This window comes from Chaetura pelagica, unplaced genomic scaffold (genome assembly GCF_000747805.2).
Source record: "Chaetura pelagica isolate M959 unplaced genomic scaffold, ChaPel_1.0 scaffold296, whole genome shotgun sequence".
In the NCBI taxonomy this organism is placed as follows: Eukaryota; Metazoa; Chordata; class Aves; order Apodiformes; family Apodidae; genus Chaetura; species Chaetura pelagica.
Genome location: NW_009953648.1, coordinates 278,243 through 303,792, shown reverse-complemented (window position 1 = coordinate 303,792; position 25,550 = coordinate 278,243). Strand labels below are relative to the sequence as shown.

Sequence of the window (25,550 nt, the reverse complement as noted above, 5' to 3'; positions counted from 1 at the left end):
GAAAGACAGATTGTGCCAAGCAAATACCTTCTGAGTCCTTGGAGCGATTACACTTGAACCTCAGGCTGACCACGCTGACCAGAATGATGACAACCACTATCAGGATAACTATGAAGCTGATGACACCTGGGGATGGAGGAGAGAACTGGCTGTGATTGATACAGCAACAAGCCTGTTCTCAGCTTCTTGTGTGGTGGAGAGACTTTGACTGTCATCAAAACTTGGGTAGGAAATCAGGATTTCCATTAACATGAGCATGGTACGTAATAGGCAGAGAAACAGTCACTAGAGTGAATGGTTTTATGCTCTTGTGTTGTAGCCTCAAAAGGCTCTGATGATTAGTTAATTGACAAGGCAGTGCCAGGAGGGTGGAAGTCAGCTGATTACTCTGGGGATTGATTGAAGTCAATATATCCTTACTAGAATTGGTAGATCCTAAAGGTGTATGAAGTCAGATAAATACATAATATAATGGAGACAGGCTAAAGGCTGTGAATGATCTTCTGTCTCATAAGCCAGTGGCTAAGTGCTGATTTGATTGTGACATCTGGCCTTGATAAATCAAACTAGCCTTTGCACAGGGATCTTGTTAAGACTGTTTCAGGACTTCTTGTGGCTTTCCTTGGGGTGTATCCACAAATTATATTATCAGATTAACACTTGACTTTTAAAAAGGCTTCTGAAATAACTTTTTTTTTCAATATTCTGGTAAAAAATAAGCAAATTTGGTTTCTTGCTAGTCCTCATGGGGGGAGGGGAACAGGCTGAGCCAAGGCGGAGCAGGTCTCTGAAATCTGCCCTGTGCTTGTCTTCAAATCTGTTGCCAGGTTAAAGTCTGGCATCTCTTGCTCCATCCTTCCACAGCCTGAAGAGTGCAGAGGTCCTGGCTGCTTCCTGCTAAGCAGGGTGCAGCTGTACAAGGGAAGGCAGTAAGGCAGGGTGGGAATGCAGTTCCAACAGGTTTGCAGGGAAGAACAATCGTCTACAAGTAGACTTATTCTAGGCACTATCAGAGAGACCATGTGCCCAGGTTTTGTCCTAATGTGGAAGTGGTGCTGCGAGCAAGATCCCAAGCTCAGGTGGACCTTCAAATTGTCTGTCCTTTGTATATTGGGAGTATTTATTAGGTGCCTTATTGCCTGCTGGTGACAAGTCTTTTTCTTGAGGGCTTTCCCTTGCACTCTGGAAAATTCAGAATTGGGCATGCTAGAGAAGAAAACTGTGAAGCTATCTCAAGGGAGGCATCTTTGAAGCTGGGTATCCAAAACAGTGTGGCCTGGCAAAACAAATCCCCCCTTCTCTCCCCACATTGCACAAGACCTTACCAAAAGCTGCCACTGTCAGTGGTGATTTGTCATCTGTGGGAGTGGGCACAGGCAAGTAGCCAGAGGTCTCTGGTTTCGGGGTGACTAGCTCTGAGGTGCCTACAAGAGAGGGAAAAGACAGTTTTATAGGAAAGTCTTTCTTCCTTTTGCCATAGTGGCACCTTCCCTGCTGTGTCTCACAACTGCTATTCTCAGGCTTAAGATGTTGCCCCCAAGTGCTGCTTCTGTGGAGCTTCACAAGCATTTCAAGGGCTAGATGGTATGGTCAGTATCCCTTAGGTACTTTTTGGCCATTCACTGTGCTGCCCTGAAAACAGCAATGTGGTGGCCTTGCTGTTGCCTGTGAAAAGGGCTAGAAAATATCTAGAGGTACTCACCTCTCTGGGCCAGAAGGGAGAAAGCCCCTTGAGTTGTTTGTGGGCTGGCAGTCTCACTTCTTGTGGACTCTTGACCTGCACATAGAAATGCAGAATGTGAGTCTCATCCTTGAGTGTCAGCTGATACCCAAAAGAATTGATGGGCAGGCTGGAGAGAATGGATTCACAGTGGTGCTGGTGATACTTGGGAAAACCTGGAGTTTGTACTTGAGCTAAAACCTTCCCACAAAACACACTTTGTGCCATTTTCCACATCTAAACAGAAACTCAGGGAACCAACATTCAAATGCTCTTGTGTAACTGTTCAGGGTCTGCAGCCTCAGATGCAGTTTTCATGGAATCATAGACTCACAGAATGCTTTGGGTTGGCAGTCACCTTCAAGATCATCCAGTCCCATCCCCCTGCATGGGCAGGGACACCTCCCACCAGCCCAGGCTGCTCCAAGCCCCATCCAACCTGCCCTTCAACACTGCCAGGGATGGGGCAGCCACAGCTTCTCTGGGCAATTTTTTGGGGCAGATACAGTTGTTGAGTACTGGAAGAGTGAACTGGGAAGGTTATAACACTGCCAGGGATGGGGGATGTTGAGGCTTTAAAAAAAAAAAAAAAGGCTGGTTGGGGAAGAAATTCTGCAGAATATGGTTGAGGACTGACTGTCCAGCTTGTCCTTGAGGTTGGAATTAGTGGGTGTGCTGTCTTGGGTCATCTAGAAGTAATTAAGCTTGTTTGAGTTAGGCTACTTGTACACCATATGTAGTCTAGCTGTGGCAGCACAGGTTGGTTTGAGCAAGGACTCAGTTCTCAGTGGGATGAACTGGCTCACATGAAGCTGTTTGCTTTGTGACAGCTGCTTAAAATCCCTGTGCAAGCAAATTTAAAGCTGGCCTGTGTGTTTCACTTTTGCAGAGGAGAAAAAACCCCTTTGCTGCCCCCTGGATGTGTGTTGGAGGCCAGATAACCTGCATTGACCTTAGTGAAGAGATACAGATCCTGTCAGGAGACAAAAATGATGCTTTAGAACTTCAGAAGATCATCTGTAGGTCAAATAGGATAATCTTTCCTCCTTTTACATCTCCACCTTCACAAAGCAGCATTGGCCAAAAGTATGTGCTGCCTGGAGAAGTGTGAAACAGCTCCTGGCACTTGTGCAGAGTGTGCAGCTGAAACTGGGGCTCTTGCCTTGCAGAAAACATCCCTGCTGCAGAACATGCATTTTGCCAAAAGTCAAAAGGAAAAGGGGAAATGGGATGAAGAGGGGAAGAGGTATGAAATAACAAATGTAACTGATTCAGAAACCACAAGGAGCAGAACAGGTCTGAGAAGCAGGGACTAGTACTGGGTGATTTTTTCACCACTCATCAAACCCTTTGTTTCATTCTGAAATTGTTCTTGCCACAGGCGGTGGGCAGGAGCTGTGGTTTGCTGAGCCTTGCATGGGCACCTTGTCCCTGGGAAATGTTTGGTTTCACACAGCAGGAGACTTCACTTTTGGAAGCATCAGCAATGTTGCTACAGTCAAAGAAGTATGGAGCTTTTCAGATCTAATGCAGGGTTATAATTAATAGCAATCTGCTCTGCTGCAGAGGGCTCTTGGCTTGGCTGGGCACAGACATGCTGGTTGGACATCTGTGCAGGCTGGGCTGACCATGGGTTTTTAACCTTGCTTGTGTTAGAGAAGATCTTGAAAGGTGCTTGGAGAGGCAGAGCAGTCTCTGTCTTGACCATTGCAGGTATGAGAGGGTGAATCTTCAATGGGGAATCAGCTCAATTGTCAGATTTCAGTCTTCACATTCTTTTGGATTCTGCCCTTATTCTCAGAATACTTGTACTGAATTTCCAATTTTTTGCTCACAGGCTGGGTTAAGCAAACTGTCAAAAGCAGATTTTATTTTTTAAAGAATGTTCAAAGAGCTTCTGTTTCCTGAACATCAACCAGTCTTTAAACTGTTGAAGTTCATGCCAGGCAGAGGATGTTAAGTGCATTCAGTCTTGTGTTTTATCACCACTTGTAAGGGTAACAGACATGATTTTGGGTTACTGGTGGTTCAACCCCAAGGTAAAGAATAATGCTTGGGTAACCTGCACGATGTGAAACAAGTAAATGAACTGTCATGAAATGATCCAATCCTTTTGTTACTTTACAAAAGGACAAAGTACCTTGAGATGGTGAAGCTGCTGTGCTTCTGCTTCCACTAGACTTTTCATCTGCATAACAAAAGATGGGAAAGGAGAATTAAGTCTTGAAGCTTCTTCTAGTTGTGCTAAAGAGAGATATGGTGTCTCTATTGCATAAAAAACTTTGTTTCCATGAGACTTCCCCTCCAAACAAAGGTCAAGAGGTCCAGCTAGGAAGCTGTGCAGTCAGTTTGGAGAGGGCACATGAGAGATTAGCTTGGAGAGGTCAGCTGGGGTGCCTATAGCTCCTCCACACAACATCACGTGGTAAAGCATGGTAATTTTTTTCTGCTAGGGGCTGTGCAGCTGTCATGTGTAGGTCTTGGTTGTGTCCAACCCAGTGCTTATGGGGAGCTGGAAGGAGCTACTCTTGCAGCAGACTCATTCAAAAGTTGCTGCTACTGAATAAGTAGCATGGTGTGGACTAGTCCAGTCTTCCTGATGCCCCCAGTTTTGCTTGGATGAGGAGGGATGCATGAACAGGTCCTGCCTGAGCAAACACATGGGTTTTCCGCACTTACCTTGTACAGTGGATGCTGGCAGTGTTGTGGCCATGGAAGAGAATGTGGCTATGGTAGTTTGAGTCTCAGAGGTGAAATTCAAGTCAGCTGGTGGTGTTGATTTTACTGAAGGCTCTGCAGAGGAAGCACAGGATTACTTCAAAGAGCTCTGCCCAGAAACAGCTTGGAGGAGGCACGGCTACTGCAAAGAGTCCTCACACTCCTTGGCAGTTATGGAAAATCTACTGAGGAAAGCATGGGCATGAATGGACAAGGAAACTTGTCCTGCTCACAGTCAGGGAGCTCTTATACTTTGGCATTGAGTTTTGCTTTTTTTAGTGTACAAAGATGCTGAGCTGACAGAGCTTAGCAAATGGGGAGCAAGTCTGCTTTTTGCCACCTCTTTTTTCCCCACTTTGAAAATGAACATATCTTTATCACTGGACATTTTAACTGGCTAGAGCTGCCTGGCACCCCTGTGTGTGTTTGCTTGTTATCTGAAAGGCTGACTGCTGTTTCACTGGGAGTCTCTAACACAGGTACTTCAGTTTTTGCAGTGGGCTTGAGGCTCTGTCATCTGCTCTAACCTGCTCCTCTAAGCTGCATAGCAAGAAAATGATCCAGAGCAAGACATGGAAATAAAAAGCTTTCAGTAGACTGTCTGCAAGGAAGAGTGGCTCACCAGCTTAGAATTTATAGGTCAGTTCCTTCTCTAGGCTTTTCTTGGCTTTCCAGTAAAAATGAGAAGAGTGAAAATGGTTTTAAGGTTGTTGGCTTTTTTCCTTTGATCCAAATGCTTCACCAAAATATTAGAATTTAGGAATAAGTTTTTTTCTACAACACATGGAAGCAGAATCTGAGATCTTTTTACCATCTATTTCCTTATCTTTTTGGGTTCCCTTTGGAGGGGTAGCTATGCTTAGAAAGACTTTATTTGTTCCCCTCAACATAGCAGGAAGAGATCTGTCTCCAAATATCCAAGTGGACTAACGGATATGGATCTGGAGTTGTAGAGATCCCTTCTTGTGAATTTAGTTTTGTGTATTTTCAGACCCAAATATGTAACTTTCTGCTGACACCTCCTGACATCCCCTCCCAGGACTCCTGTCTGAGTGCATTGTAATGTCCTGAAGCTGGTTTCAGCAGAGGAGGAGAACAGGAAAGGGATTCCTCAGAGGTTCATCTAGCATTTAAATATTTTTCTGCCCTAATGAGTGATTTGTTTCCAGGGAGGTGGAGAGCAAAGTGAAACCCCCAACGCGAATAACTGAAGTGAAGCTGAGGCAATGTTCAGTCCCTGTGCTGGCACAAGCATTTACAGCTTAGGACATGCCTCTTCAAGCTTCCCTTTTTCCTCTGGGAGAAGTAGGGAATGTGTTGACCCGTTGTATGGAAGTGCTGAGGGTGTGTGAAGCACTGGCAGTTTTTAGTCTCTGTCCAATTTAGTTATTTTTCCTTGTTCTTGCTCAGGCCTGTTCCTTCATTCCTCTGGGCTGAGCTGTGGATCAGGAGCCCTTGCAAGACAATTTCTGCTTCCCCACCACTGCTCCCACCTACCCTGCCCCCTTTATTGCTGGGTTGTACTGGGAGTCAGACCTGTTACAAGCCAGGGTGCCCCTGAGGATGTCTCCCTCCAGATGTTATTACCTGAGGTGTGGTTCTTCACTTCAGGGCTGTGTGGTGTTGATTGGGATTGACCTGGAATACAAGCAGAGAGACGTGGAGGTGACATCTCTTACATGTGCTCCTTGGTGGGATCCCTATAGGGAGGCTTGAAGGATGGGCTAGAAAGGGGCCTTTGTGGCCAGTATGAGCTGAAAAGGTGATGGGGCCAAGATATGCTTAGGAGAGAGTTTGTCACTGGTGTGGCTATAGGGATCTCTGGGCAAAGGCATCTTGGCTCTTGGATCCATGGAGAAGAGCATGTTCACAGCGAGGAAGCAGCTGGGGGAAATGGAGCAAAGATGAGGCAGGATCCCTCTGTTTTTGCTAGGCTTCCTGGCCACCACATGGCTCTTCCAGACAAAAAGAGCCAGGCATGGTCATCTCCTGGGGCACCATCCCTGGAGATCTGGGGATGATTGATGATAGATGGAGAAGGTGTTTCAGCTGATGAGAGTTTTAGATGAGACAGGAGGAAATTCTTTAGTGTGAGGGTGGTGAGACCCTGGAACAGGTTGCCCAGAGAAGCTGTGGCTGGTCCCCCCTTGAAAGTGTTGAAGGGCAGGTTGAATGGAGCTTGGAGCAACCTGGTCTGATGGAAGGTGTCCCTGCCTGTGCAAGGGGGGTTGGGACTGGATGATCTTGAAGGTCCTTTCCAACCCAAACCATTCTATGATTCCATGGCATGATATGACCCTCCATTTGCATCCCTGCATGGGCATGTGCATCCACATCCAAATAGACACAGAAAGCATGATTCCAACCCAGGAGGTACCTGTTACAGCGTGGACAGAGGAGTTTGTGGAGGCTATAGTACCTGAAATGAAAGAATAAGAGTATTAGTGGTGATAATCTGACTGTCATCAAAAAATTACTATGTTCCTGCTGGCGATGTGGTTTGGGTTTTCCTAATTTTTTGCAGGAATGACTTTGAAATATGTGAGTTCCCCAACAGCATTAGCAAAGGCAAGTGCAAAACTGCAGGGTTCTGGGTAAATTAGTTCATTCAAGCAGGATAAATACCATCCTCCCCAGATGGAGCCAAAGCCTTCAGAGAGCCTCTGCTTCTGGGACAGGGAAAATTCCAGTCCTTACAAATCACTGGAGTTGTTTTCTCCCCAGGAGCTGTTTGCCTCCAGTTTGGTCTTGGCAGAGAAAGGCTGACCTGTGTTCTGGAGCTGTGTGAAGAGGTAAGACATGGGAATGGTTTGTTCCCTTGAGACCTCAAAGAGTGGATGGATGAGGTTTGTAAAGGCTTCTAGGAGCTGATGGGACTATTTTTCTTTTCTGTCTCCTCCTTGTGATCCTTCTGTCCCATGTGTTTGTATCCTGGGAAGCTGGGGGACTGACTTGGAACTGCCTTCCCTGGTCATGGTAACCTCTAGGTCCATGCAAGGCTTTGCTCTCCTGGGATTGTAGGTGTTGCACTGAGTCCCTGGTTTCTCAACTGAAAAGCATTTTAGTTTTTTAATTATTTTTGTTTTGGATTTATGAGAAAACATCCCTGCACCAATGTTCCATATTACCAACTCTCAGGACCTCTGGTGTTCTTCAAGCCCCGGCTCCCGGAGTACTATGATTAGATGAGATGGCAGCAATGCTGCCATTTAAAATGGGAAAAAAAATGTCAGTTCCCAGATTTGGGGATAAGAACTGGAAAATGTAAATGCATTTTAAACGCTCAAATCAAACAACTGATGTAGCTCTGAGAAGGTGACTTTGAGTGTGTCATTTTGGAAATGCACATCCTAGTTGGTATTTTTAAATGGTTATTGCTGGTGATCCTGGTGCTGCCTGTAGTTTAATGAAAAGTTACATTGCAGTTAGAGAAACCAGATCCCACTGGTGATCCATCTCACCAGAGTTCCACAACTGAAGGTTTTGGACAAAAAGGTGCAGCAGTAAAGGCTGAATCCTTCCTGTTCACTGTCCTGTTGTAAGAGCCTGTCCTCCCTGTACATGAGATTCATCTCACCTGCTGCTTTACATTTCTTGAGCCAGCCTGCAAGAGAGCTCATCTTCAGGCTCCTTCTCACCCAAGAGAGGACCAGGCACTTCTAAAACTCTCCTGCTCTGACCTGTTTCAGGTCTCTACCTCACTCTAGCTGTGGCAAGAGGAGCCACAACCTGCAACATCCTGTCTCACCAGCAGCCCTAGAGGCAATGTAGGTGATGAACTTTGTGGTAGGTGTTTGAAAGAGGTGAGATGGATGTTCTGAGAGTGCTGTGTGTCTGGAATGAGGTATTTAGCATCCAGTATATGTGGGTTATCAGGGCTTGGCTCAGACCCTACCCCTTGGAACTGTCTGGCTGTAGAGAGCTCCTGATTTATTGCGTTTTTCTCATGTAATGGTGTTGGAGCCATCTTTGGTTTTTTTTGTCTGAGGCTTTATGACAATGACTGCAGCCAAGCAGGAACCAAAACAATGTGTAAATTATAGGGAATACATAATAAAACATGGTCTCTTTACAGATGGGATTTGGCAGTGAAAATCAGACCTGGCTTTTCAGATCTTTTCCATGCCTTTCTAGCTTACTGGACAGCAGGCTGGCAAAGCCTGCCTTTCTTTGTCTCCTAAAGAGGAGACATGATCAGGTCTTTAATTGCACAGAGAGGAAGGGACTAATTAGGTTCTTAAATCTGTTGGGAAATGGACCAGGAACCAGGGGCTTAACTGCAGTAAGGAAAGGAGAGGCTGGGCAACAGGAAACTGTCTTAACATAAGGACACTGAATTGCTAGAAGTGATTGTGTGGGAGAACCTTCTCTGCAGGTTTTGAAGAGCAGCTTAAATGAACATCAGTCTAGAAGTGTAGACAGGATTATGGACAGATGTAACACCAGTTACTAAATCGACTAATTAATGGAAAAAAAGAGCCTTGGGGCACACAGTTGCCCTTCTTGAAGAGGTAGAGATGCTGCTTTTGAGGAAGGGGGATTGCCCCTTTGCAGCCCTGTCTCCTGGGGTGCTGTGGAGCACTGCCAGGTCCCTGGGGGACCAGTGACTCTATGGAGAGTCAGTGCAGTGACCTGGGCTGCTTCCATCATCACAGGATCAGAGCGTCCCAATGGTTAGGAAATCTAGTAAGGGTGCTAGGAGACCTGCATGGTTAAAGAAGGAACTACTGGGCAAACTTAAGTGGAAAAGGAAAATCTACAGATCATGGAAGGAGGGGCTGGTCACGTGGGAGGAATATAGGACTGTTGTCAGAGGATGTAGGGAGGCAATTAGGAAAGCTAAGGCCTCCTTGGAACTTAACCTTGCAAGTCAGGTTAAGGATAATAGAAAGGGCTTTTTCAAATACATAGCTAGCAAAACTAGCAATAGAGGCAATATTGGCCCATTGAGGAATGAGGTGGGAGCCCTGGTGACAGAGGATATAAAGAAGGCAGAGGTGCTGAATGCCTTCTTTGCCTCTGTCTTCACTCCTGCAGGGTCTCCCTATGAGCCCCAGATTCATATAGCCCCAGAAGAAGTCAAGATAGAGGAAGAGTTTGACATGGTAGATGAGGATTGGGTTAGGGATCAGTTGAGTAATCTGGACATCCATAAATCAATGGGTCCAGATGGAATGCACCCAAGGGTGCTGAGGGAGCTGGCGGAGGTCATTGCTAGGCCACTCTCCATCATCTTCAGTAAGTCATGGGCAACAGGTGAGGTGCCTGAGGACTGGAGGATAGCAAATGTCACTCCAGTCTACAAGAAGGGCAAGAAGGAGGACCCGGGTAACTATAGACCGGTCAGCCTCACCTCCATCCCTGGAAAGGTGATGGAACAACTTGTTCTTGTCACTATCTCCAGGCACATCAAGGACATGGGGGTCATCAAGAGCAGTCAACATGGTTTTATCAAGGGTAAATCATGTTTGACTAACCTCATAGCCTTCTATGAGGAAATTACTAGGTGGATAGATGATGGTAGAGCGGTAGATGTGGTTTATCTTGATTTCAGTAAAGCATTTGACACCGTCTCCCACAGCATCCTTGTAGAAAAGTTGATCAGGTATGGGTTTGGTGATCAGGAAGTGAGGTGGATTAGGAACTGGTTGAAAGGAAGGAGTCAGAGAGTTGTAGTCAATGGGGCAGAATCTGGTTGGAGGTGTGTGACTAGTGGAGTCCCACAGGGGTCGGTACTGGGACCGGTGTTGTTCAACATCTTCATCAACGACCTGGATGAGGGTATAGAATGTACCCTCAGCAAGTTTGCTGATGACACTAAGCTGGGAGGAGTGGCTGACACACCAGAAGGCTGTGCTGCCATTCAGAGAGACTTAGATAGGTTGGAGAGTTGGGCGGGGAGAAACATGATGAAATTCAACAAGGGGAAGTGCAGAGTTTTACATTTGGGGAAGAACAACACCATGTCCCAGTACAGGTTGGGGGCTGAACTGCTGGAGAGTAGTGTAGGTGAAAGAGACCTGGGGGTCCTGGTAGACAGGAGGATGACCATGAGCCAGCAATGTGCCCTTGTGGCCAAGAAGGCCAATGGCATCCTGGGGTGCATTAGAAAGGGTGTGGTTAGTAGGTCAAGAGAGGTTCTCCTCCCCCTCTATTCTGCATTGGTGAGGCCACATCTGGAGTATTGTGTCCAGTTCTGGGCCCCTCAGTTCAAAAAGGACAGGGAACTGCTCGAAAGAGTCCAGCGCAGAGCTACGAAGATGATTAGGGGAGTGGAACATCTCCCTTATGAGGAAAGGCTGAGGGAGCTGGGTCTCTTTAGCTTGGAGAAAAGGAGACTGAGGGGTGACCTCATCAATGTTTACAAATATGTAAGGGGTGAGTGTCAGGGGGACGGAGTTAGGCTTTTCTCAGTGATGACCAGTGATAGGACAAGGGGTAATGGGTGTAAATTGGAGCATAGGAGGTTCAAGGTGAATATCCGAAAAAATTTTTTTACTGTAAGAGTGATAGAGCACTGGAACAGACTGCCCAGGGAGGTTGTGGAGTCTCCTTCACTGGAGACATTCAAAACCCACCTGGATGAGTTCCTGTGTGATGTACTCTAGGTGACCCTGCTCTGGCAGGGGGGTTGAACTAGATGATCTCTCGAGGTCCCTTCCAGCCCCTAAGATTCTATGATTCTATGATCCCAAGAATTTGCCAAGTTTTTCCTTTGCCACTTGGCTTTCTCCTCTTTAACAGCTTTCCAGCACATTGGATATTGGCTGGGAAATGCCTTAAGGTTCTCTATAAATTCAGCACCAAAAATAATGTGCTGAGGTCATCATGGGGACCAGTATGTTCTAGCAGTTGCCAAACTCAAACAGCTCCTCTTTGTCCTTGTGGAGGCCATTGTCTTGTTCCTCCATGGGGAGAAGTAGCTGCTTGTAACACATTTTCTTTTTTAGATAATCACAGGTGCTTTTTAGTGTACATAGCACATGCAAGCATCAAGAATTGCTGAAGGAAGAGCTACTGTCTACACTTAGTCTTTGTCAAAGGAAAAGGGGGATAAAGGTGCTGAGCTGGGAGTTTATTCCACTGGTTTTGGTGCAGCTGAGGAGAAATCTGGGAGCTTGAGTGGAGCCTCTAGGGACGGGAGGCAGCTGAGGGCAAGGGAAATGATATTACCTGCACTTCCATCCCTGATGGGACCATCCCATGGGCTGGCTCCAGCATCCCTGCTGCTAGGGCAGGAGGAAGAGGATCATACTCCACACTTTTCCTCCACCACAGCCCAGCCCTTCACTGAAGGTGGCACCAGAGGACTGGCTGGTGGGGAGTTCTCAGTTTGCAACACTGAACCTTGAGGTTACCATAACTAAGATGAATAAGCAGGTGTTTTTTTTTCCCAGTGCTCTGACCCTGGAGTTCACCTGGCCAAGCAGACACTTGCCTTGCTCTGCTGTGTTTGATCTTTGCTGAGAAGAGGCCCAGGGATGGAGATCCCCTTTTGGCACTTTGCTCAGGAATAACTGACCCTGGCTTTATAAACACAACCGCACGTTATTTCAAAGCAGAGCAACTCTGGCTCTGACTTCTGGCCACTGCTGCTTGTTATGCCTTCCCTGCCAACTCAAATAATCCAAACTCCTGTTCTGTGGGGTGTTTTCTTTTGGTGAAGGTGCTCAGCATCCTGGCTGAGTTACACTGGAGGGGGACAGATGTATGCAGAGCAGGAAGAGTCCCAGGTCACATTGTGGGGCTGGGCAGCAGGATGGGCATGAACAAAAAAGTGCCACGTGTCGTGGCTCCCTGCAGACATTCCCAAGGGGATTCTGGTGCAAATGGAAGCTGCTTCCTCCTGGTGCTGCTGCCAACACAGCCCCATTCCTCTCCACGGAGGGCCCTGGCTATATAAACAGGGAGCAATAATAATGAGGACGCAGCTGTAATGGCAATAAACATCAAAGCCATTCAAGTGACTCGTCACTGAGCGTGAGCCCTGCCAAGACATTTGTTGTGTGTTTGGGTGCAAGTGATTTACAGCCGGGTTGTGCAGTTCTAGGTGGAGACAGGGAGCTTGCTGAGGGATTTATGATGGGAAATTCTGCTCTCACTGTAATGGGAAACTCCTGATTAACCCAGCAGAGCTGCAGGGCTGCAGAAGAGCACATCACCTGCAGGGGTGTCTCAGCTCTGACTCAGAGCTAGCTGGTTTTGGGTTGATTTTTTTCCAGGGCAATTTTTGACTTCTGTTATTTGCAGTAGTTCTGTCAGTTTAGATATAAGCAGTAGACTGAGAGCACAGGGGTCTTTCTGTGGAGCCTTCTTTCATGGCAGCTGAGGTGTTCCCAGAGCCAGCAGCTTGTTCTGCTCACTCCTTGGCACAAAAAGATGATGTAAAACAAACCAAAGAAAAGGTGACTAGTTGGTATTTCTGCTTAGGTATTATTTTTGGCAATTGTAGTATTTAAATAGTGGTTTCTCCAGGTGCTGACCAAAGAGGCCCTGACATTTAAAAACCTCAACCTTTATATCAGAGGATGGCAACACTGTTGTGGTAGAGACCTGGGCCAGCTGCTGGAAGCACTTCAGAGACTTAAGAAGGGCTCATGCTGCCCAGTCTGTGTTCGTAGAGGGATGGAGTCATAAGGAAGGGTCTTTGGCACCAGTATGAAGGCACTGGGACTGGTCCCAGCCACTCGAAAGTGGTGATAGAGACCATCTATCCCTGATAATTTATAACCCTGGACTCTCCTTCCCTGGCAGTTTTGGGGGGAGATGTGATGATGTATAGAAGTGGTGCTTGGTGATTATAATTTAGGGGTGAACATGGTAGAGTAGGGTTAAATGTTAGACTTGATGATCTTAAAGGTCTTTTCCAACCTAAATGCTTCCATGATTCTATGTCCAGCCTGTCCCCAGGTAGCACACTGTTTCACCCAGCCTCAGCTGGCAGATTGGGTGAAAAAATGCTTTCAGAAAAGAGACCTAGACATCTAAAATTAGACTTTTCAATTCCTATATTGGCACTTCCATCAAACTAATAATGATAAAAATATACTGAGGGTTGAATGTACGTGCAGCTGCTTCCTGGGTGAAGTACAGCAGCTGCTGAAGAAGCCAAGAGCAGCAACACCCAATTCTTAGGGCTTTCACATGGGAAAAAAAAGGATAAATCCTGTATTAGGAAACCTGGAAAGCAGAGACCTCTGCCTAGGTCCCATTTTATTAAGCACCTAAAAAAAGTGGCTCTGCCTTGAGGGTCACATAGCAGAACAGGTAAGGTGGAAATGGTGGAGGAGAGGGAGGAAAAGTGTCATTGTGCAGGCTGGATGACTGACAGCCTAAATCAGGTCCCAAATGCACAGAGGTGTGTAAGTGTCTAACTCCCAAATGACATGGGGAATTTGGCAGCTCCCTGCCAAGTGGTTCTGAATTGTAATGACTTGGCCAAAGTGTTACGGAAAGTTTGGAGAGCTAGGAATTAAACCTGGATCTCGGCAGCATTTAAAATTCATTTTAGCCTTTCTCTGCTCCTTCTCAAGGGCTGCATCTAGGCCTGGACATCTTGTCTGAGCATTGTGCTCTGTGCTCATTGCTGGTGAGCTGTCCTGGAAGCAGAAGCAGAAGACAATTAAAAACTAAGTGAATGAAGAAAACAATCTGGGATACAGTGTGGGGAAACCAGGTGCATGAAGCAGGCTCTGCCACATCTCTGTGTGTGCTGAGGTCTGATTTTGAGATGAAAAGTGGTTGTTCCTGGAGGAGGAAAGCAGCGGGACTTTTCTCCTGTCTGCACCACCACTGCTCTGTGGTGCCTGGGGAGTGAATACCTGCTCTGTCAGGCTGCTGCACCATTACCCTCCCAGTTGCATACTGGTTCCAGTTTCCTGGAGAGGGGTGGTGTTAGCACTGCTTTGTTTTCTGCAGATAGGGAAACTGAGGCACAGGGCAAGTGTCTGGAGTTGCAGTCTAGCTCAGCAGCACTGCTTTGCACCTCAGGGAGGCTGCCAGGGAGGTCCTGCTGTTGCCCAGGCCACCTCACAGGAGGTCCTCACCAGTTTGTATGGTTTTGTTCCAAAGGTTTGTGTGCTCCAGCTGCTGCAGGAGATGAGCTGCTGTGTTTGTTTCTACACTGTCCCTCTGGACAGGAATCCACAGAGCCCCATGACAGCACAGGCATCACCATCCCCTGTAGCAGCACAGCCAACATGGTGGATCAGTGGTAGGTGCCTACCACACACCTCTTCCTTCTCTCAGGTTCATGGAGGCTCTTTGCTACTCTTTCCAAGCTTATTAACAAATTTCTTCTTCCCAGTAATTCCAAGCTTCCCCAGGTTTATTTGGGTATTGCTGGTAGCAGCCAGGCTGTGTGGTGTTCATGAACCACCATGCAGGAACATGATCTGCTGGGTTCAGCTCCCACCTGGTGACCCAGGAGACAAGGGGTATAAAGGGCTGGTTGCAAAGGGTTTTCTCATAATTCCTGTTCTTTCCACTTTCTTTTCTAGAGCCTCCTGGCCCTCACCCCAAGGGAGCAGCTGAAGGACATTCCTGCCTGGATGGAGTCATTTCAGCACATCAGTGCTGCTGTCTGGAGTGCTGAGTCTTGCAGAAGTGGCAGCCCAAGAGCAGGTAAAGCATCTTGGCCTGACGAGCTCCATCTGAGCCCTGATTTGAGGTGAGTGACCCTGGTGATTTCACCTAGGTTCTATTCCCAAAGCACTTTATGGAAGAGATAATTTTATGAACCCCATTTCAAATCTGGGGAAAGTAAGGCACAGGAGCATGATGTGGCTGTGGTAAGTGGCAGACAAAGCCCAGTGCTCATGTGTCTCCTTCCTGTGCATCATCACCTGTGACAGGTTTCTTCTTCATTTTTACTCACACTAATTTCATGGTGATTTCATGATTTTTAGCAACTCCAGAGTCACCTCTAGCTAATGTATGAGAGAAGCTTGATGGATTTAATGTCTGAGGCTGCTTGCCCAGGGCTGTATTGCCCTCAAGAGTGTGCAGAGTCTGCAGTTGTGCCTGATGGTGGTAGGAAGGATGGGGGACACCATTGCCCAGAACCAGTGGTGGCTGTCCCAGTGCCACAAGGGTTTGGCTTGCTCCAGAGGGTGGACAGACATGCTCCACACCTCCACAGCCCCCTCTTCACATTTCTGCAAGCAACAGCTCCATGTGAGCTCTCTGCCTCCTTTTATGTAGGGTACCAAGCCCAGGCCACTAGCTTTGCTTCTGTACTATGATGTCCCTGTCCCATCACTGTGTCCTGGATCAGCAACCTTGATCTCAGGGAACTGGGTCCCAATCCAGTGGTTTCACATGAGCCAGTGATGATGAGATTCTAGTGAAACCAGGTGCTAGTTAACCACATCCCTGATGTTTCATCAGATCTGTAGGAAGTTTCATGAGCTACTGACATGAGGGGCAAAGTCTCCTTCAAACGTTTTAAACTCCAAACACCACCACAATCAGAGGTACCAAAGGGGACTTGGCTCCTTTCTGCTGTGCTGGTATGATTCAGGTAAAAACACCCTCCCTGGCCATAGGTCTACAAAAAAAACCAACAAATGGGAGTTTCCTCCTTGTGGAGGTGGTGAGGCTGTGCTGAGTGGGCTCCTCTGGGCAGTGGGGCTGTGAGACCTTTTAGCTGAGGCTTGGCAGGTGGTGCCTTTTGCTGGTGTTGCTCCAAGATCTCCCTTTTCTAGCCTTGGCTTTCCCAGTAGGAGCATTCCTGGTGTTGGGTTACCAGCACCGTTGCCTCCAAGGACACCTGTTGTTGACTCACCTATTGTAAATGGGATATAATTCCTGGAAACCATCTCTGGCCACTCCAGTCAGATTTGCAGAGTCATCTATAGGGTTTCATGTTACTAGAAGGGAGCAGCTTGTTTGTGAACAAACATTTTCTAACCACCTCCTGTTTTCTCTTCCTTCTTCTCTAGGTCGGGGTTGCATTTGCCACTCCTGTTTGGCCAAGGAGTCAGCATCATATCTGAGAGGTCTCCTGGTAACTCAGTCTCTGTCCTCCAGCTGCAACCCTATGTTCTCAATTCTATTAAAAATAAGTATTTTGATATATTTATGTTTTTAATACACTGTGTTGCTCATGGCATTATCCATCCACTGGCTGTGGCACAGATAAAGAGAGCAGTGGATGGAGCAGCAGTGGGAAAATCCTGCAGGGTTCTCGACAGCTTCGAGGAGGAATTTTTCAGGGGAAATCTTTTGTCTGGAAAATGCCTGCCCCATTGTAATGGAAACTCTTCATAGGAAGAGGTGTGTTTGGACAAATTTTCTGTGAAGTGTTTCTGGGGGAGAAAAAACAGGCTTGGAACAGAAATGTTCCAAGCCCTCCCACTTCAGCAATTTGCACATAACAGTGATTGAACTTTCTTTTAAAAATAACTGCAAGTGCTTAGGCATTTAAATGAAGAAATAATAAATTCATTAATAAATTCATGAACTCACACAAGGTAAAAAAAATAAGCCTGTGTGGAAACAAGCAGGAATTATTTTCCAGCCAAAACAAATTCTGTCTCTCCTGCAAGGTTACTTTGACCTCCTCAGGTGCAGGGAGACCTCTCAGCTCTTCTATCTTGTTCAGAAGCCTCTAATTTCTTACTCCAGGTGCCTGTGGTGCTGGGGACCCAGTGGTGTGACACTGTGTCTCTGCTGACCTGCTTTGCCTTGCTCAGCTGCTTTCCCCCCACCTACTGCAACCCTTAGTGACTTTGCTGAAAAATTATAGATCAAATTAAAGCCATCTCAGAACTGCTGGATCAGTGCAAAAAGGGAGACAGGATCCATGGCAGGGGGGAAGGCCACCAGCGTGGTGGCTGTAACACTGTGTTCTGCAGCTCAGGAACCAGCTTGTGTCTTGGGCTGCATCCCCAGCAGTGTGACCAGCAGGACCAGAGTTGGGATTGTCCCCCTTTACTCAGCTCTCATGAGACCCAGCCTGGAGAACTGAGTCCGGTTCTGGAGCCCCCAACATAAGAAGGACATGGAGCTGTTGGAGAGAATTCAGAGGCCACAAAGATGCTGGGAGGGCTGGAGCAGCTCTGCTCTGGAGACAGACTGGGAGAGTTGGAGTGTTCAGCCGGGAGAAGAGAAGGCTCCAGGGAGACCTTAGAGGAGCTTCCAGTGCCTGAAGGGGCTCCAGGAAAGCTGGGGAGGGACTTGGGACAAGGGGAGGGAGTGAGAGGACAAGAGGGAATGGATTAAAACTGGAAGAGGGGAGATTGAGGTTGGACATGAGGAGGAAATTCTTTGGTGTGAGGATGGTGAGAGCCTGGCCCAGGTTTCCCAGGGAAGCTGTGGCTGCCCCATTCCTGGCAGTGTTGAAGGGCAGGTTGGATGGGGTTTGGAGCAACCTGGGCTGGTGGGAGGTGTCCCTGCCCATGGTAGGGATCTAGGTGGTCTTTAAGGTTCCTTCTAACCCAAACCATTCTATGAGTCTATGCTATGATTTAATGCTACCTTTAGATTGGCAGTGTTATTTTCAGGTGGTTGTCTATTAGAAGCAGTGATGACATTGTAGTCTATGTCTTTTCAGATGTTTTGCAGCTCCCAGCTACTACAGCTGTCAGCAACACAAGAGGTGTCTGATGGTGCAGGAAAAAACAACCTGTCACCCTTCAGAGCAGGAAACCAGCTCCTTCATCCCATGCTGCCACCCACGTGGGGAAGATGTTGAAGCAGAATGATCCCAGAGGATCAGAACTGTTACAGTAAAAATAATTTAGATTGAATTTAGATGGAGTCCAACTGTAAACATAAACACTGCCAAGTCCACCACTAAACCAGGTCCCTGAGCAGGGCCTGCCTGGGTCCTGCACATGGTGCTTGTATTTATAGCAATAGAAGGAAAAATTAAATACAAAGAAAAATACCTTTGAGGAAAATAGTGTCCTGGGTGTTAAATGTTCTACCTTTGTGGCTATTTCACAAAAGTCACTTACTTAAACACCTCAGCATCACAACCCTCAGCAGAAACACTCCTTTTGTTTTCCAGGGAGCAGGTTCTTTTCTCCCAGAGCTGGCAAAGAACCCCTGTAAACCTGCTACAGCCACGTTTTTCCCAGCACCCTGACACCGCTCAGTTTAAAGGCTGAGCTTTCCACTGGCAGCTACTCCATGTTCCCTGTTCCAATGGAAACCTCCATGAAGCTCCCCAGCTCCCCCTCCCAGCATAGTTCCCCCTCCCAGGGTGCAGGCAGGGTGTCTCACCTCTGAGCAGCACACAGCCAAACAGCCAGAGGAGCGGGTGGACGGACGGAGCCAGCATCTTCTCAGCAGCTTGTGGCTCCACAGCCCCACTACAGCTCTGTCCATCCCGGGAGGGACAAGAGGGTGAGGAGAGATTTGCCTGCCTGGGCTGACTCTTACACAGCTTCCTGTTAAAGAATAGAAGGAAACAGGCTGAATCCACAAGGGAACTGTGTGTTTGAGCCCATTATGGTCGGAGAGGATGTGAGACATCGCTTACCGACGGCAAAGGAAGCCTCGCCATCGCTGTGTTTGGGGGTTTGGCTCTTGGAGCAGGGCAGAGCACCAAGGGCCTGCCCTGCCTCAGGCCTCAGGAACTGCTTAGTGGTGCCTGGGTTTTGTGGGAGATGCTGTCTGTGGTGAGGAGGTGCATACCAGGCCCTCCTGTCTGCTCTGTACCAGCCCCAGGGGCTGCAGGCTGTGTTGGTCCTTCCTGAGCAAGGACCTTGTGCTGGAGGAGCTGGTCCACCCATCCCAGCTTGGAGGGCATTTCTGAACATCTCCAGGAGGGATTTGGAAATATTTTTTCCTTGTGGGGACAGGGTAATTCAGCAGCTGGTGCTGCCCTGTGCAGCTACAGCAAGACTGGGAACCAGGATGTGCTGATCTGGGGATGCTGGCTTTGGGATGTTGTTTTCAGGAGCATCCTTTGGGGTGCTGGTTTTCAGGAGTGTCCTTTGGGATGTTGTTTTCACGAGCATCCTTTGGGGAGCTGGGTTTCAGGTAGCAGCAGCAGCCTTCCCCACGGGACACAGAGCACACAGTAGGTTTTGACTTAATCTAACTCTATTCCTTGGCAAGGGGAGGAACTGGGAAATTGGGCCAGTTCTGCTCCCCAATCAGCCCAAGTGGTTTGGGGCATTTGGTTTCTTGGCCCTGACCTGTCAGTCTGTTCCTCACTGACAATGCTTGAACTTCAGAGGTAACAAGTTGTCTTGTGTGGGATGTGAATGGGTGTTTGGGGGGAGAAGGGTCTTAGTATCCCCCTGTGGGAAAGCCTCCCTTGTCTGCCCATCCTAGTGGGTCTGTGGGTGTTCAGGAAGCAAATCCCCAGGATTTTGTTTCCTGGCTTGAGGGGCTGGTCCAGCCCCCTCTTGCAGCCCCATGGAAACCCAGAGAGGCTTGGCTGAGGGCAACAGGGCTGATTCAAGTGGGATGTTTTATGCTGCCAGCAAGGTTCTTGCTTTCCACAACCAGGAGATGGGGGCAGGAATGGAGGAAGAGCTCTCCTAAGCTGTGCCCAGCTCCTTGCATTTTAGTGGGTCTCTTCAAACACCTCCAAAACCCCAAGCAAACTGTCAGACCCAAAGCAGCCACCACCCACCAGCAGCCTCTGCTTTCACAGAACCTCTGCTCCTGCCTCCCCCATGGGTTTTTCTCTCCCTTGCACAGATGTGATGCTCAGAGATTATGCTGTAGATTAAGGTTTTACTAAATCCTGAACCGAGTGGAAATTCTCAGAAGCTCTAACGTGGCCAAATCTCTTCTGGATGCCCAGCTGGATGGGGCACCACCCTGTTGTCCCCCCCCTGCAGGAAGGACAGAGCCCAGATCTTCACCCCAGCTTGTCTGCTGAGAGCCTCCAGGTAAGAACAGGGTTCTTTTGGGATGGAAAGGTGGAACAATGTATTTTGTAGAGCCTACAACTCCGGAGGATCCACCTTCCCTGCCCTGGGATGTGCTCAAGGTCACTCCAGCTGGCAGAGGGTCTGACCCCAGGGCATCCCCAGACCCGGGGTGGGGGGACAGTCCCCACCTGCGTTCCGTGGGTACCCCCTGCCAGGCTCTGCAAAGAGCTCATGTGCTGAAGCGGGATATTTAGGGGTTTTTTTAATACCATTTTGTAACCTCATTCAATGTTAACGCCGGGTGGGTGGAAGGAGGGAGGTTTCCCGCCGTCAGGGGCCGGGGGTTGCAGCCGAAGGGGCGGCTGGCAAGTTCTCCCCGAACAAAAGGGCTCTTGTCTCGCAGCGGGCGCGGGGAGGGCTCGTGTTTTCCAACCCCAGCAAGGGAGGGGTCGGTGGCGCTGATGTGGCACCGGCTGGCGAGGGAGCAGCTCTGCTGCCCGTGGGATGGATGAGCCGGCGCTTCCTCCTCTGCCCCGGGGAGTCCCCGGGGGTGTGGAGCCCTGACGTGGCAGCCTCTGGGGTGAGCCTGGAGGAACCTCCTGCACCTTCACGGAGATCCAACCATCCTGGAGGTGCTGCTGCTCCTGCCCTCGGCTTTCCAGCCTCGGCGCTGGAGATGATGATTCCCGTGCAGCGGGGACAGCCAGGTACCCCTGGGGGCTGGGCAGGGTTCCCCTCTTGCCTCTCCCACCCGCGCTGGCTCCCACGGGATTGTGTGGCCGTGGCGAGGGGTGCCTCATGGTGTGTTTTGGTGGGGTTGGGTCTCCCAGAGAGGTCTCCCGGGGGGTTTAAGTCTTGGATTTGCTCCGTGGGGCTTGTGGTGAAGAGGGGAGGATGGAGGGCTCCCACCAGGGAGCAAGGTGTGGTGGGGAGGGAGGAGCCCCACGCAGAAGGTGTCCAGGACAAAGGGCATCACCTTTCCAGCACAGTGTGCCCAGGGCACTGTCCTACAATCTCAGATATAAACACTAACATTTATCCTGCAAGTCCCGGGGAGGGAGCACTTACAGCACTGATCCATTCCTCAGTAGCTTCAAGTGCAGGCAGGAGCTGCTGGCTGGAGGATAGGAGATAAGGACATCAGGTGGTCTCTGCTCAGTGGTCACCCCTTCCCATGCTGCGTCTCTGCCCCAGGTCAGCCTGCTCAGCCATGAACACCTCTGTGCCCAGCAGCCAGCTGAGACAGCCCGAGCCCCAGGAGGCAGCTGCCTTCACTCCCACCTCCATCGTCAGGAGCGTGACCAGGAAATCTGATGCCCTGCCCATCATCTCCATCATCGTTGTCATCTTCGTCCTCCTGGCTGTCTTCATCATCGTCGTGGTGCACTACGGCCCTCACCTCCGCACTGTCCAGCTCACCCTCTACCACGAGCCCATGCCACAGGACCTGGATGATGGGGTGCACCTCATGGACTGGAAGGTGCTGGGCTCCCAGAAGAAGCTCCCTGTCCAGCCTGACCAGGAGGAGCTGGCTGGTGTGAGCTGCCAGTGCCCCTGCAGGCATCACCTTCCATGTGGGAATGCTGAGCCCAACGTCATCGAGATCACATACTTGTGACAAGGCTGTGGCACTCAAGGGACTGTGTCCCACTGGAACAATAGTGACAGGGATGTTAGCTTAGCTGAGACTCTGATTCCCAGTGGAGGTTGTTGCTCCCCAGGATTGTGTCTCTCCCCAGGAAGCTCAGCTAGGAGGTTGAGGGTCACCGTGGTGACCCAGCCTCAGCCCCCAAAAGTCCAGCCTGGGGGGTGGCCACTGTCCCCAGACAAGAGCTGACTCCAGCCCAGGCCCTGGGGCTGGGTCAGCCTGCATGGGACAGTGTTGGAACCTTCTCTGGTTTTTCTCACCCTGGTCTTCCCTGTTCCCCACTGTCTGGGAGTGTCCAGGAGAGCTGACTGGGTCCTGGCCCCAGCTGGGGAGCTCTGGATATATGCTCAGCCCCTTGGCAGAAGCTGGAATTTACATCATCAGGAGTTGCTTTCCAGATTAAAGATGTTTCCACATGCACAGTGTCCTCATTATGCCATTTATATGGCACAGAAGAGCCTCCAGCTCCTCTTTTCCTCCATCCCACAGCCTTTTCTCCTCCATCCTCCCTCCTGCCAGACCCCAGCAGCCAGCTCGGCCCAGGGTGGCAAACAGCCAGAGGAGAGGAGGTGACACCTGAACCTGTGTTGGTGTTTCAGCAGTGGTCATCTTGTCTGGTCCCCCAGTGGAGGTGGTTGAGAGAAGAGGTGACACAGCAGAGGCAGGAGAGGTGACAGCAGCACATCAGCCACCCCTTGCAGTTGGCTGAACATCTCGAGGTGTTGGCACTGGTGAAGAAACGTGTACATCTCAGGGCAGAGCCTGCACAATAGCAGGGGTGGGGAGACCTGAGGTCATCTTCCTTGTGACCACCTTCATTGTCCATGTTGCTGTCTGCTGTCCCTGTGCTAAGGGAATCTCTGCTGGAGGACCTGGGGACTCAGGTGGTTTCAGTGTTGGAAGCAGCAGTGCAGGTCCCAGCTGAGGAGGGGGTGATGCTGGGGTTGGTGTAGCCAACCACAGGGGGATGGATGTTGATGTGGCTTGGTCACACTAGGCAGAAGCTCATTGAGGTGGCACCAAGGGAGCAGATAGAGACATGGAATGTCCTGCACCCCATAAGCCTTATGGTGGTAGCAGACTATGTTGACCTGCTGAGCCCTGGGAGTCTTTCTGCTGCTGGAGGCACCAGGCATCTCTTTGGACAAGAAGTTGGTCTCAGTTTCTTCTCACTCAGTGAAAGCTGGACATCAAAACCTGTTGTAGGTGTGTGGGCTCAGATGACAGCCCCTGGGGTAGGAGAGCAGCATCTGGGATCACCCTTAAGCATTCCTTCTGCTGAATTGTCCCAGAAGTCAAAATGTGATTCCCTTCCCTCCCCACCCCAGAACAGAAAGGCCAGATCCGTGTCTGTCCTGAGCTGCATCCCAGCACAGATCCCTCTGTTGGACAAGAAATGGGGTCTTTTACCTGTTCCTCTGGGCACTGGAGCTGCTTCTGGCAGGGCAGATGCTCCAGCGTCTTCCCACTAAACTAAGAAGTGGTTGAATGTGCTGGAAACGTTTGGTCTTCACAATAAATGTAATTTATAGTCCTTTTTTTAGGAAGGTTGTTTTCTGTTTTGGTATTTTCCCCCTTTTGTTTTCCAGAGGTGCTAGAGCAGTATCAGCTTCCCCAGGCCTGTGTTAGAGGAGATAAGGTCCATCATTTCACTTGAAAACCACCCAGAGTCCCACCTCCCTTCACACATGAACACAGGGCTAATTTTTTTTAATTGATAGCTCCCTAATTAGCAGCAGGGAGGGTGGCTGGAGGTTGTGGTGAGACCTCACCCCTTCCAGCCATCCCAAGAGCTGCATTGTGCCACCCCAGCCTGGTCACCTCACATCTGGGGGACACCAGCTGTGACCAAGATGGTGTCACCTGGATTTTGTGGTTGTGTCATTTCAGATCAGGGAGCAGCTTGGATTGAGAGAAACACTTTCATCAGGAACAGGAGCTTTCATAGCAGCTCCTGCTGAAGGACAACCACAGCAGTGAAACATGGTGTTTGCAAAGAAAAGATTAAAAACATCTAAATATTAATAAAGACAAAGATAAAATGGGTAATTATTGCCAGAACTCGTTGATTTGCAGGTGCTGGGGGCTGGTGCAGGCCTGATGTGTGTTGTGGCCCAGATCTATCACTTCTACCTTGGAGGAGCTGGGAAAGCCCATCCTTGCAAAACACTTTGTCACTGTTCAGGTGCTTCAGGCTGCCAAACAAAAAGCAAACACAAGTGGCAGGGAAAGGTGGTGCTGGTGGAGCTTCAAGTCCCCTCATCTGCCCTGAGCCCTGATGCCTCCAGCCCAGGAGCTGAGAGTGGCCCCTTCTCCTGTGTGACCTTTTCTGGAAAGAGCTGGTACTGAAGTTCTGGCCCTCAGGATTTGTTCCATGTATTTAGTTTGCAAACAGATGTTTAGATACAGGGAGAGGGACTTTTTATCATACAGGGAAGCTGGGGAGGGACTTGGGACAAGGGCAGGGAGTGAGAGGACAAGGGGGAAGGGATTAAAACTGGACGATGGGAGATTGAGGTGAGACATGAGGGGGAAATTCTTTTCTGTGAGGGTGGTGAGAGCCTGGCCCAGGCTGCCCAGGGAAGCTGTGGCTGCCCCATCCCTGGCAGTGTTGAAGGGCAGGTTGGATGGGGCTTGGAGCAGCCTGGGCTGGTGGGAGGTGTCCCTGCCCATGCAGGGGGGTGGATCTAGATGATCTTGAAGGTCCCTTCCAACCCAAACCATGCTATGATTTTATGACAAAAGAGAAGTTAAAAATTGCTGTAAGAATCATAACAACAAACTGGAGCCTGGGAACAAGTGACAATCTTGTCCCAGCTTTCTCCTCCAGGAGGACACCAAGGCTTATATGCCAACACAGCTTTTCCCTTTTTTTTTTTTTCTTTGCAGAGTCCCCAGCTCTGCTGCTGCCTGCTCCTTGGGTTGCTCTTGGTAGCACTAGACGTTGTAAAATGCAGTCGGGGTCTCAGGTGGCAGCAGCTGCTCATGCAAATTACCCCAACATGATTATTCTCTATTCAAACACGGAGCTTATTCCAATTTATTTCGCTTCTGACTTTCTCCCCCTTCTTAACAATCATCTTTTTACGAACACAGAGCAACAATAACTCTCCTTATCTCTCTCCTCTAAGCAGGGGAAACTCCTGGAGCACAGCAAGCAGGAGCTGGCAGGGACTTTGTGGTTAGTGGTTTTTCCTCAGAGCCTGATTTCTGCCTTGGGAAGCCTTTAGAACTTCCTGCACCACCTGTTAACTCTGTCCTGATTAGGGATCGCTTGCAGCTCCTTTACTTGCCCTCCTAATTAGGGTGTTCACCTGCTGCTGAAAAGGCTGAGAGAGATGGGGTGTTCAGCCTGGAGAAGAGAAGGTTTTGGGAGACCTTAGAGCAGCTTCCAGTGCCTGAAGGGGCTTCAGGAAAGCTGGGGAGGGACTTGGGATAAGGGCAGGGGATGAGGGGGGAATGGTTTGAAGCTGAAGGGGGGGAGACTGAGATGAGATTTGGAGTAGAAATGCTTGGTTGTGAGGGTGGTGAGAGCCTGGCCCAGGTTGCCCAGGGAAGCTGTGGCTGCCCCATCCCTGGGGGTGTTGAAGGGCAGGTTGGATGGGGCTTGGAGAAGCCTGGGCTGGTG

The 25,550-nt window shown here is 49.2% G+C and overlaps 1 protein-coding gene across 1 annotated transcript in view; it reads right to left on the bottom strand.

Annotated features, from left to right (window-relative positions):
* Nucleotides 1-18,725, bottom strand: part of ECSCR (endothelial cell surface expressed chemotaxis and apoptosis regulator) — a 21,202-nt gene extending 2,477 nt beyond the window's left edge. The window contains exons 1-8 of the mRNA XM_009999952.1: nucleotides 18,668-18,725; nucleotides 6,816-6,857; nucleotides 6,026-6,076; nucleotides 4,400-4,513; nucleotides 3,861-3,908; nucleotides 1,703-1,777; nucleotides 1,326-1,424; nucleotides 28-126 (exon numbers count right to left, since the gene is read on the bottom strand). Of these exons, the coding sequence (XP_009998254.1) occupies nucleotides 28-126; nucleotides 1,326-1,424; nucleotides 1,703-1,777; nucleotides 3,861-3,908; nucleotides 4,400-4,513; nucleotides 6,026-6,076; nucleotides 6,816-6,857; nucleotides 18,668-18,725 (586 nt within the window). The remainder of the gene's footprint in view (nucleotides 1-27; nucleotides 127-1,325; nucleotides 1,425-1,702; nucleotides 1,778-3,860; nucleotides 3,909-4,399; nucleotides 4,514-6,025; nucleotides 6,077-6,815; nucleotides 6,858-18,667) is intronic.
* Between the last annotated feature and the right edge of the window lie 6,825 nt (nucleotides 18,726-25,550).